Source organism: Mastigoproctus giganteus, chromosome 4 (assembly GCF_048544385.1).
Source record: "Mastigoproctus giganteus isolate SK-2022 chromosome 4, ASM4854438v1, whole genome shotgun sequence".
NCBI classification, from domain to species: Eukaryota; Metazoa; Arthropoda; class Arachnida; order Uropygi; family Thelyphonidae; genus Mastigoproctus; species Mastigoproctus giganteus.
Window position 1 is genome coordinate 172,912,554 of NC_143578.1, and position 12,416 is coordinate 172,924,969.

Here is a 12,416-nt window from a genome sequence, read left to right on the forward strand (position 1 = left end):
TGCGATATTTTGTTCTGCGCACCAAGGTTGTATTCTTACGTGATGTGTGACATTGTGGCCCATCTTTCTGCTTGCACAATTCTATCCATCCTCCTCTTACCTCTCTCATCAACAAGCGCTTTTCTTCCGCAGGAGTGCCATTGAGAGGATGTTTTCTGTTCGTTGTACCATTCTGGATACACCCTTGAAACTGTGGTGTATGAAAAGTTCAGGAGAACTGCTGTTTCAGAGATGTTTTGTCCAGCACGTCTTCCACCTACTATCATGCCACGTTCAAAGTCCGTTAGATCACTCCTTTTCCCCATTCTTGCTATGATTTGTATGCCTAACTGATACTAGAGAGGTTGTTCAGCTGCATTTATATCCACAGCTGTGGTCATGTGACTTGCAATATTGTGGGACAAACCATTTGTGTGCACCTAATAAAGTGGCAGCACTGTGTATATCCCATCTAGTGTTAGAATAAAGAACAAATTTTTAATTTCTTCCCATTTATCACCAAAAAAGTGGTTTGTGAATTCTGTATACCTATGTACCTGGAATCATGATTTATTTTGTTATTATTTTTTTTTACATGCCCATTAGAAGGGTAATTGAACAATTATTATTAATAGTAGTAGTATTAGAAACAGGCCATGAGTGCAAATCAGGCAGTTGTGGTGTGTGTGCAAGGAGCACAGACTGTTGTAACTAACAACATCAATGGCAATTTATTTTTTGTATGAAATTGTGGGCAGAAAAATTATTGAACTAAAATAAGAGAAGAATCTAAACAATATAAATATTTCAAGTACAGGTAGTCCTCACTTTGCATGGTTCCGATATGCACAAATTTCAGTTACCATGGTATATTAACTGTGAGTAATTGCATAAAGTAAAAATTTTGCTGCTAGCTCTTCAGTCCACAAATTATTAAATAATAGATTTGCATCATGATCAGTGACCAATCACATCGCTTATTTCAAAGTCTGGTCATCAGTGATTGGTCACTGTACATCTGTTGTTCAGTTCAATCGCAGACATCAAAGAGTGCGTAGTTCTATTGCTTCCTTGTCTCAGTGATAAACCCACGTGAAATTTTACAAAAATGGATAATTGAAAGAGGGAATTGGCCAACAAAGATGAAAGTGCAGCAAAGAAATGAAAAGTGATAATGCGGGAAGTGAAATTGGATGCGATTAGACGATTTGAAAATGGCGACAGCAAAACAAAGATAGGACGAGACCTAAGCCTGCATGAAGCTAGGGTATGGACCATATTGAAAAAGTCCGATGAATATAAAAAACAAGGTAAAGTCGCTTCTACATCTTTTAGTTTAAATTGCACTAGGAACAGAAAACTGCTTATGGTTGAAAAGGAGCATTTACTTCTACTTTGGACTGAAGACTGTAATCTTCAGTCCAAAGTAAAGTCCTTCCTTTAGTCTGACTTTAGTCTGACTTTCTTCAGACTAAAGAAAAATCCCAATCAGTTTGGCTAGCATTCAGGCCAAAGCATTGAAATTAATTGCCACCCTGAAAGAAAACAGAGACTGAAGAAGAACCTTTTACTGCTAGTAAAGGCTGGTTTCATAATTTCAGAAGTCGGCATGAACCGATTAATTTTAAGCTATCGGTGAAGCTGCTAGTGCAGATAAGGATGCTGCTGTGAAATTTTTACGGTCCCACACTATTGTGCAAAGCGAGGACTGCCTGTAATCCAGATTCCAAGGATTAGTTAAGGCAGGTGGTTATGATGATCATCAAATATTTAACATCGATGAGACAGGTCTTTTTTGGAAGGCAACACCGCCAAGAACTTATGTGACCAAAGACGTAGGATCATGAAGTGGCCATAAAGAAATTAAAGATAAATTAACTCTTTTATTAGCAGGCAATGCAGAGGGTGATTTTAAATTAAAACCTATGCTTATCTATCAGTCTGAGAATCCCAGAGCATTAAAAAATCATAACAATGCATCTCTACCAGTCATTTGGCTTGCAAATAAAAGATCACGGTTACAATAACATTGTTTCAAGACTGGTTTCAATTACATTTTTGTCCAGTAGTAGAGAGATACTATAGGCAAAATAATTTAGAGGCAAAACAACTGGAGATCATGCGATTTCTTTAGCTGTGTTTTGGAAGAAATATGACATAAAGCATGTGACTGAAAACATTCAAGCATCGTGGCAGGAAGTAACAGCAAGTAATATGCATGCAGTATGGCAGAAACTTTTACCGTGCTGTGAAAATAACTTTGCAGGATTCGAATCGAACGTAAATGAAGTTATAGAAGAAATAGCTGACCGTGGGAATGTTGACACTGCCAACATTTGAGAGACTCTAGATATACAGCCAGAGGAACTTAGTGAAGGCAAACTTATTGACATAAATGAGGAATGTGGTTGTGATGAAGATATCCCAGAGGAAGTGACGCCGGCAAAAAACTTCAAATTAAAGGAACTCTCTTAGATATTTCACGACACTGAAAGCGCAAAGGATAAAATGTTGGAAGCTGATCCAAACTTAAAGGAGTACGACAATTCGCCAAGGCATAGAAGATGCTCGCTCCATATCGTAAGTTATATGATAAGAAGAAGAAGGCAAGCACTGCTCAAACTACTCAATAAGTTTTTACAAAGAAATAAAACACTTTAATTCTGAATTTTTCTGTTTTAAATTACAGTGTAATAAATAATTATTAGTTTTACTCATTATTTCATTTCCTTTTTTCATTTATTTATAACTGACAGTAAGAGAGTTTTTAATGTTTTCACAAAAATTTTTAAAGGTCACGGAACAATCAAATTTTCCCATTGATTATTAAGATCACTTTGCATGGTTTCAGCTTGCATGGTCATTTTTACGGTCCCACACTATTGTGCAAAGCGAGGACTGCCTGTAATTATAATACTAATTAAATACTAATTTACAATGCAAATGAATAAATTAAAAAAAAAATGAGAATGAAACCAACCAGTGACACCACATCAGTTCCCAATAACCGAGATAACGTATTTGTTTCCACTCTTCCTGAATAGTGATGGATTTTGTGAAAGTAACAATTGCCTATTAAAAATTTAATAAAATAACTTATTCTCGGTTGCTTTACATATGCATATATAAATATTATAACATGAAAGTTGCATAACAAAAAGGTAAATAAAATCACGATTAACCTCTTAATAGCTAAGTGAAATCATATACAAGGTACTTTTAACATATTTTTATAACCTAAAAGCAAAAACAGCTTAAAACATTGACTTAAATATCTTTTCTACAGTCAAATCTCGTTAATACAAAGTTTAAGGGACCTAACTTTTCACATTTTGTAATAACGAGGTTTGTAGTAATGAGGTCCCCCAAAAATCAAAATTTTACCTTTTTTTTTTTCTTTTTCTTACCTATTATATATCTAAGAATAATAATAATAATATTAAAAAATAAATTATTTTTAAATTAATAAAATAAAATATAATAAAAACAAAAAAGCCTTGTCTAACAAAACAGTAATAGGAATACATATTTTTTAACATTTTTTTTGTTTTTTTATTATAAGATAAAATAATAAAACAATTTCATTGTAAGATAAAATAAGAGAAAAGCAATTAACGAAAATGAAAATATTATACAGTATATATTTTAGTATCACGTTAAAAATAATTACAATCTTAATATAAAAGGAGACATACAAACCATTAACTATTTAATAAATTAATCTAATATACGGAAATTATCCAATGTTGTTTGGACAGTTTTTGTCCTATATGCATTTTTAACTACAAAACAGATGCAATAGTTCTTTCTATCTTTATCAACATTACTGCCAGCCAACATATTCTATATTATGCTCAATGCATTTTGGGCATCTTTTTTTACATAGCAGTGTGTGTGCTTCTTCACTTTTGCTGGAACAAAAACATCACCGTTTTGCTTGGTGCTCAGCAGCTCTTCTGAGCACCAAGCAACTTCATCACCCACCTTCACAAACTTCAAATTCGCCAACAAAATCCATATGCCTTCCTTCAAATTTTTCCATTCCTTAATGTTACTATCACATTCATCTGCTGGACCATGTTTTTCGATGATATTCTCTCCAAAGCCACTCTTTTTTGAAGCAGTTCATTATTACACTTGATGCAATACTGTCTCAAGCAATAAGATTATGGATAGCATCCAAGACATTCCAATTTGGCTGCAAATTGTTCCCTCCTATGTTGCGGATCAAGTACCTTATCAGGCGATCTCTATATGCTCTCTTGAGGTTATAAATAATGCCTTGATCCAGTAGCTGCATAAAACTGGTAGTATCAGAAGGTAAAAACAACAGCCATGTATTTGTCAACTTAAGTCAACTGTCTCTCAGCAGAATGTGCTGTACAATGATCCAGAATCATCAAAACGTTCCTTTTTTCTGAAGTCTTCTTCTGTCCACTTTTGACCATAAGCCAAGTACTTCTGTTGGCCTCATAATCACAGGGAAGTTGGTTAACTTCTTTAAAACATTTTGGCTAAGAAAACTTACCAATCATAAATGGTATAGTTTTGTACTGCCATCTGAATTGCAGCATAACAGAACAGCGAGTCTTTGTTTACTTAATTTTCCACCATGACAAGACTCTCCTTGAACAGCAAATGTTTTGTTTGGCAGCAAATTATAAAGCAAACCTGTCATCAAGATTAAAAATATCCTTTGCCTCATATTTTTCAAGAATGGATCTAGACTGTACAGAACACAAGTCTTTGTCGACTAATCCAGACACAGCACAAAAGTTTTGCGAAAACAAGTTATTCCTGTCTTTAAATCTTTGGAGCCCACAACTCGAAAAGTTTTGTTTCAAGCTCCTTGTGTTTTGCACCACAAATTTGTTTCCTCCTGTCTTTAAATCTTTGGAGCCCACAACTCGAAAAGTTTTGTTTCAAGCTCCTTGTGTTTTGTACCACAAATTTGTCTCCTGTCTTTAAATCTTTGGAGCCCACAACTCGAAAAGTTTTGTTTCAAGCTCCTTGTGTTTTGCACCACAAATTTGTTTCCTGTTTTTTTTTTTAATCGCTGCTCCAGTATCACGTACTTCCAGTTTTTTTCAGTATTGTAGGTAAAGGGATGTTGTATTCCTTTGCAATGTCCATTTTACTTCGATCCATCCTATCATCCTCTTGTATAATTTTCAGTTTAATTTCCAGGCTTAATTCCACCCGTTTACGTTTTGTTGCCATAGCACTGCTAGATAAGATTTAATATAAACAAAATTTAAATTAATTTAAAGACAAATTACAAAAAATACATCAGTTCAGATAAAATGGCACAAAAAAAAAAAAAAATAGATTACTCTATACTGTATACTGTAGCAAGAGACTCTTTGAACTTGAACTAGTTTAACAATTGCAATTAACCTTAATCCCGCAGAGAGTGAGGGAGTGTATGTAAACAACTGAAAAAAATTGTTTTTATTCTTTTGTTAATTTAACAGCTCATCCTTCAGAAAGATGTTTTTCAGAGTGCACGTAAGTTGTAGATACCATAAACTGATTTTGTTTGCACAAAAGTAATTTTTCAAGTTAGTGCCATTCTTCAAGAAGTAGGGAACCAGTTGGCCAGAGGCAATAATAGGGGCAATAATTGGACAACTCTGCCAAGATTTGTATTAAACATACAAACTGTTGTGTTCGGATTTAACAACACAGGCTGCTAGGGCCATATTGTGTCTTTCTAATGGTTAATAGAAAATGCCAACGTTATTGCAATACCTGTTATATTTTATGGTATATTCCTATGTTATTTAGGAAGGTAAATAGTTCTTTCTTATTAGGGTTATCTCTAAGAATCTACAATAATGTTAGTGATGACTGTGCATTAGCACATGATTTAAAGCTGTTTGAGTGGATATTGAGAAGGTGAGGACAGTCCACTAATAAATGATGAATAGTTAGAGGAGATTAATCATCATTGAGGAGATGAATAGCTCCTCAATGATGTGCATTGAGGAGTGCTGTCATTCATTAATAGGTGTGTGAGGCAAGTATGCCCAATTCTTAGCCTTCCTAGAATTACTTCTTCTCATCTGCTTTTCTGGAAACTGGACAGCCACAGCTTTGGATCTGGTTTTATTCAGTAAAGTTTGCTTCCTGGATAATCTCTCCAGATTATTGACCAGCTATTGTAACATGCTTTAAGGATGATGGGTTTGAAATCAATATATGGAATTTGGCAAGTCTGTAAAATAGAAGTATCTGGTTGTTTGACTGCAAGATCTGCTTTTTCATTTCCTGCTTCCTATCCCAGAATGATCTGGGATCCAGCAGAATGTCACAGTTTGGTTTGACTCATTACACGCACGTAATTTAGAATGGATTTGTTTTATAACAAGGTGATAGGAGTTGGTATTACTATTTATAGTAGAGACAGCACTGAGTGAGTCACTGTATATTAAAGGAGACGGAATCAGATGTTCAATAATGTGATCCAGAGCTAAGTTTATAGCATAAAACTCAGCAGTGAAGATACTGCATTCTACTGATAATGAGACAGAAGTGGTGAATGACGGGAATATTACTGCAGCATCAACTTGGGTCTCAGTTTTTGATCCAAATGCGTAGATTTCATAGGCCTGTGAATGAGAAAGAGAGTAAGCTGCATGTAACTGTGCGATCCTGGAGGGAGATAAGGTGTTCTTTCCCCACTGTTGAAAATAGTCATCATATATTGCACAGATATTTGTCCAGGGTGGATCTGGTGGTGTCATATCCTGAAATATATTACTGATTTCTATATTCCATTATTGAGTCAGATCCTTAAATCTAAGTGGGGCAGGTCGGTTTCATTTGGTTTACTATTGTAAAATGACTCCCATTCGGTTTTGTATAGACATCTCCAACTAGGGTGAGAGGGAAGACCAAATTTTTGCACCATACAGCAGAAGTAATGTTTTTCTTCAAAGATGTAAGGGAGGTTCATGGGCTTCGATATAAAGACTCTGAACTGGGGAGGTTCTTAAACCCCCTAGAGCAACTCTCAGGGCACTGTGCTGGATGGTGTTTAATCACTCTAAAGTACTTTTTCTCACAGAGTCATACACTGGAGAACCATAGTCCAAGTGAGACCTGATGAGAGCTCTATAAAGATGAAGGGTCACATGTGCTTGAAAGGAGAAGGGTATGTCGATCAGTGCCTCTGACAAGGATGACACACATACACTGGAGGATATCCAACTTCTTCAAACAGATAGTTCGAAGACAGGTCACATGTGCTTGAAAGTTCAGTTTCCTATCTAGTATCAGGCCAAGAAATTGGACAGTGTGAGCAAGAGGAACTGGCACGTTATTTATCTTTAGCTCTGGAACAGTATGAAGTGACGAAGTTTGCAGAAATGAGTGGTAGTGGATTTCTGTTCAGCGAGATGGTATCCATTGCGTAAGGTCCAGGATCGAATTCTGGTTAGAGCAATTTGTAGCCGTCTTTCAATAGTATTCATACTTGGCAATTGGCAGGATATAGTGAGGTGGTCAGCATACATGTATACTTCAATCATTTTTGGAAGATTTTCCAATATATTGTTGACCCTAATCGCAAATAGGATTGGACTCAACATAGAACCCTGTGGGACAACCTCTTCTTGAATGTGAGATGCTGACAGCATGTTTTGATATCGGACTTGAAATGTGCGTAATTTTAAAAAGTTCCGAATTATTAAAGGGAGGTAGTCCTAACTGATGCGTATCTTTAATGATACCATGTGGTGTCAAATGCTTTATGAATATCCAAGTTGACCATCACCAGATGTTGTCTCCCGATGAAGGTGTTACGAATGTTGGATTCAAATTTTACAAGTAAATCGAGAGTGGACCTGTTTTTATGGAAGCCGTATTGGTGATCAGAAAGTAGATTTTCGGAGTCTAGAATCCAGGCAAGCCTCTTATGCACCATCCTTTCAAATATTTTGCCCAAACAGCTTGCCAATGATATCGGTCTATAATTCTGAATTTGAGATGGATCTTTGCTGGGTTTTGGTATAGTGCAAATATAGGAATGACGTCAAGAGAGAGAGGGTATGTATTTTCTGAAAGTATCTGGTTGTAAAAGGGCAATAATATGCATAGATAGGCTTCACGTAGATGCTTCAGCATACTGTATTGAATTCTGTCTGGTCCTGCTGTGCTAGATGGAGATTTTCTCAGGGATTCTTTCAGCTCAGCATAAGTAAAGGGCTGGTTATACAGAAGTGAGCGACTAGTTGAAAAATTCAATTTAATACATTCTTCATTGGTTTTAATGCGTTGAAAGGAGGTCATATAAGAGGAAGAGACGGAAATATTAAAGAAAGATTCTGCTAAAGGAAAGATTCTCCTACTGATTTTCAATATTAGTAGGAGAGGATAAGTCCTGCCCATTCCATTGTATTATTGGAGACTGCAAGGTAGAAATTTCCCATTGAGTGCTTGTATTTTTTTCCAAATAATCTGAATGTCAGTATTTTTGTTAATAGTTGAGGCAAAGTTAATCCAGGCATCACGTTTTGCTTTTTTTCTAATTTGTCTTACTCTGGCTTTGAGTTTTTTGAAAACAGTTAGATTGGTGGTAGTTGGTAATTTTCGAAATCAGTTCCAAGCACAGTTTTTTTTTCTCTTAGCTTTGGAGCAATCTTCATTACACCATTGGTTTTTGTACCCATTTATGCTGGCCAGATTTTAGAATGGAAATTTCGGCTGCTGATAATACATAAATATGTATATGGCTGGTAAGGGGTTCGGTTACGTCATCAATATGTTGTTGCTGTATATACTGTTTATTGAGTAGGACACAAGTAGAGTAGTTTTTCCAGTCTCCTTTTAGAAATTCCAAGAAGTATGGTCTATAGGGCATGACACGACCTGTGTTTGAATTGAGCTGAGGAAAATGGTCACTGTGGAATGGATCATTCAGCACCAACCATTCCATGCTTGGAAAAAGAGATGCTGAACATCTGCGATAAGTCTATCGCAGATGTTGTACCTGTAGGTAGTTGAACATGAGTTGGACAGCCAGTAATACAGTCAGATTATGGTTATCTAGGAATGTTTCAATTAACTGGCCTCTCCTATCCATGGAGGAAGATCCCCACAATGGATGGTGACCATTGAAATCACCGAGTAAACAGACAGGAGATGGCAGTTGTGTTAAAAGTTTGTCAAGTTCAGTCTGGGAACAAGGATAATCAGTTGGTACTGAATTTGATTTCTCTTACAATTGGGTTGCTGTTTTGCCCAAACTTTAATTCTGGGTCAGGACGAAGATTACATTTGCGACAAGTGCATACAAATGATCTGTGGTAAAAATCTGAGCCCATTGGCCAAAGACCAAAATGATTGGTAACTTTTGCAGTTGCCTTTCAATATAGTAGAGGGCATTGTTTACTGTGTGGAAGTTGTTTTGTGATAGTTTATTTCGATGGCACAAAGCACGACACTTAGAACAGATATCCGTTCTAAGTGTCATGCTTTTTGCCCAGAAATTCCATCCATTTGCTGAGGGGCAAGGCATTGACATGGTTGATCCTTGCATACAAACTCACTAGCTTATTGATCTTGGCTGAGCCATCCAAGGCTACCTGTCTTGTCAAAGTGGGGGCCAAAGTGGTGTGCTGAAGGTGGGCCCCCCTCAACCACCAGAACCCCCTTTTTTGAGTTTCCACAGGTTGCAGCATACAGCAAATACACCGAAGCACACATAATTGGATTCTTATGAAGATAGCCCAGAAGCTAGGCTTTGGGCATTGGATCCCAGTGATGGTAATCTGGAGGAGGATCAGCAGCATCACTGGGAAGTCCCCTCACCACATACAGGTGCCCACGTCAAGGGGTCCCTACCACAATTTGTACGGACTGTATTATGGACAAAAGTAACCCTATGAGATATTAGGTGTTGCTAATGCAAAGCCAACTCACTATATATAGGAAGAAATATATGTAAATTTTGAAATTTTGCATGCTTAATGATTATATCAAGTCGAAGACTGAAGTGCCTAATAGTTTCAGACTGATGCAACAAAAGGAACACAAAATGAATGAACTCAAAAACAAGTATATTTTTATTTATATTAAAAGTAATCACCTGATTGAATGCATTTATTACACTTATTTCTAAAAGGTTTCTGAAAAGAGTCAGTGAAGAAATCCAAAAAATTATGTTCAGTTTGGCAGTTATGTTTTTCTTTATGTCAACGTCCTGAAATCTCTTTCCTCTGAGGGCAGTTTTCACCTTGGGAAAGAGGAAGAAGTCTGCTAGTGCTAGATCTGGAGATAAGGGTAGATGGTTGATCTATATGGTGCCATGTTTCATCTGAAGTGAGGAATGGAAGTGGGGATTTTCATGCAACAAAAACCAGCTGCCTTTCTCTCGAATTGTGGCCTCATATGGGAAACGCTCTTCAATGGTCTTTGAAGCACCTATATATAGAACGCAGCATTGGCTTTCTGCTCTTCAGGTACAAATTCCTTGTGAATTGCACTGTCAAAAAACATTATCAGCATCATCTTGATCCTGGACTTCTGTAAACAAAATGTTTCAGGCCTTGGTGATGATTTTGAAGTCCACTGTATGCTCTGAAGCTTCATCTCTGGGTCACTCTGAAACGCCCAACACTCATTTCCAGTGACAATGCAATTGAAGAAATTAGGACTGTCTTGACAAGTCTGGATGAAGTCTTTGCGAGATGACACACTTTTCGTTGCTTCTGCTCATCTGTGAGGCTCTGCAGCACAAACTTTCCTTTTCCCTAAATCCTCATTCAGAATTTGACAAATAATCACTTTATTTACATCCAACTTATCAGCCATCATTTTTGAGGGGCAAACAACGATCTCTTGCTACAATTCCCCGAACTTTTGCAACTCTGCCTTCATTTTGAGAGGTTGACAAATGCCTTCCTCTTGGCTGGGTCATTGCAAATATCCATACATCTGTCTTTGAACTGCTTATACCATTAAAACACACTAGTACAACTTAACATTTCATCACCATAAACAGTTTTATCATTTCATATATTTCTGTTGCAGATTTCCCCAGTTTAAAGTAAAATTTGATACCTGTTCATTGCTCTATTGCAAAATTATGAAGTGGAATGTTAACGCGACTAATGAAACTGGTTGTTACTTGCAACAAGACAATCTCTATACCACTATCTGTTGGAGGATGGTTGAACTTTTGTTTATTTTCAAACTCATTGAACATAACAACAGAGCCAGTCTGGGAACTTTATTGCTATACTTTGTATATGCATATGTACAATTTTGTGATCTTAACTGTTTTCTGCACTGGAAAATAGAAGTGCCTGTTAGGTTCATGTTTATATTTTATGGTTGTAACTTTTTTTTTTTTTTTTTGTTTCAGCAGAATTAATTTAATTTTTTTTTTTTTTAAATAAAACAAACGTATAACATTTTTAAATATTTAAAATTTTTATTAAAAAAAAGATACCAATAAGTATGGAAATCTATTAAGAAAGGATGATATACTGGTAAACTCCAAACAGAATTCCAAAAACATTTTCCATAAACAAAAAATTAATTTGGTCTCTGTCACCCTCAGTTCAAGAAACAGGCACAACCAGCAATAGGTGAAAAAACAATACCTGGAAATAAAAAGGACAAATAATTCTTAGAAAAACAAACATTAATGATATTTGCATAGATATGAAATCTAAAATCATATCTATGCAAAAAAAGCAGGGCATATTTTTTCAACTAATGTTGTGATGTGGAATACTTGAATGTCATATTCCACCTTTTTTTTCAGAAAATTCACACATAACTAGATGTTGCACTTTGTGAACTAATGTTATTAGTCAAGTCCCACAGGAATATTTTCTACATTTATTAATGATATTGAAGGTGTATGTATTAGGCTTAATGTATAAGTTGGCAGGGTGGTTAATGACAATAATCAGGGTTGGAATTAAAGAAGTTTAACATTGATAAATGCAAGGTTCTGTATACAGGTAATAATAATCCTAGATTAACATATCAACTGTGTGGTACTACATCAAGGGTAGTGGAAAAAGAAATTAAAAAAAAAAAAAAAAAAATTGGTTAATTGTACAGTCAGATATGAAGTTCTCAGAGTAGTGCGCACAGGCTGCCAGGACAGCTCATGGCATTTTGTCATTGATATACAGGAACTTTGCTAGCAGGGATAAGGAGGTGATTGGCCTATTGTAAAAGGCAATGGTTAGGCTACATCTTAAGTACTGCATACAGGTCTAGAGGCCTAATTTTAGGAAGGATGTAGTCTCCTTCCAGCTGATCTACATCCTTCCTAAAATGAGGACAGCAAAGAAGGGAACAAAAGGGGGATCTTACCAAGAATGATTTCAGTTCTGCAGATTGCAGCATTTGTAGGTTAGGCACCTGTGAGATAATCTGATTAAGGCTTTGAATGGATTGAGCAGCATGTGGGAGGG

At 36.1% G+C, this 12,416-nt stretch overlaps 1 protein-coding gene across 2 annotated transcripts in view; it reads right to left on the reverse strand.

The window, feature by feature from the left end:
• LOC150087207 (tetratricopeptide repeat protein 39B-like) overlaps nt 1–12,416 on the reverse strand; it is a 349,901-nt gene that overhangs the window by 75,891 nt on the left and 261,594 nt on the right. For both annotated transcript variants that reach the window (XM_090371071.1, XM_090371072.1), the window contains exon 12: nt 2,960–3,051. In XM_090371071.1, the coding sequence (XP_090227197.1) occupies nt 2,960–3,051 (92 nt within the window). The remainder of the gene's footprint in view (nt 1–2,959; nt 3,052–12,416) is intronic.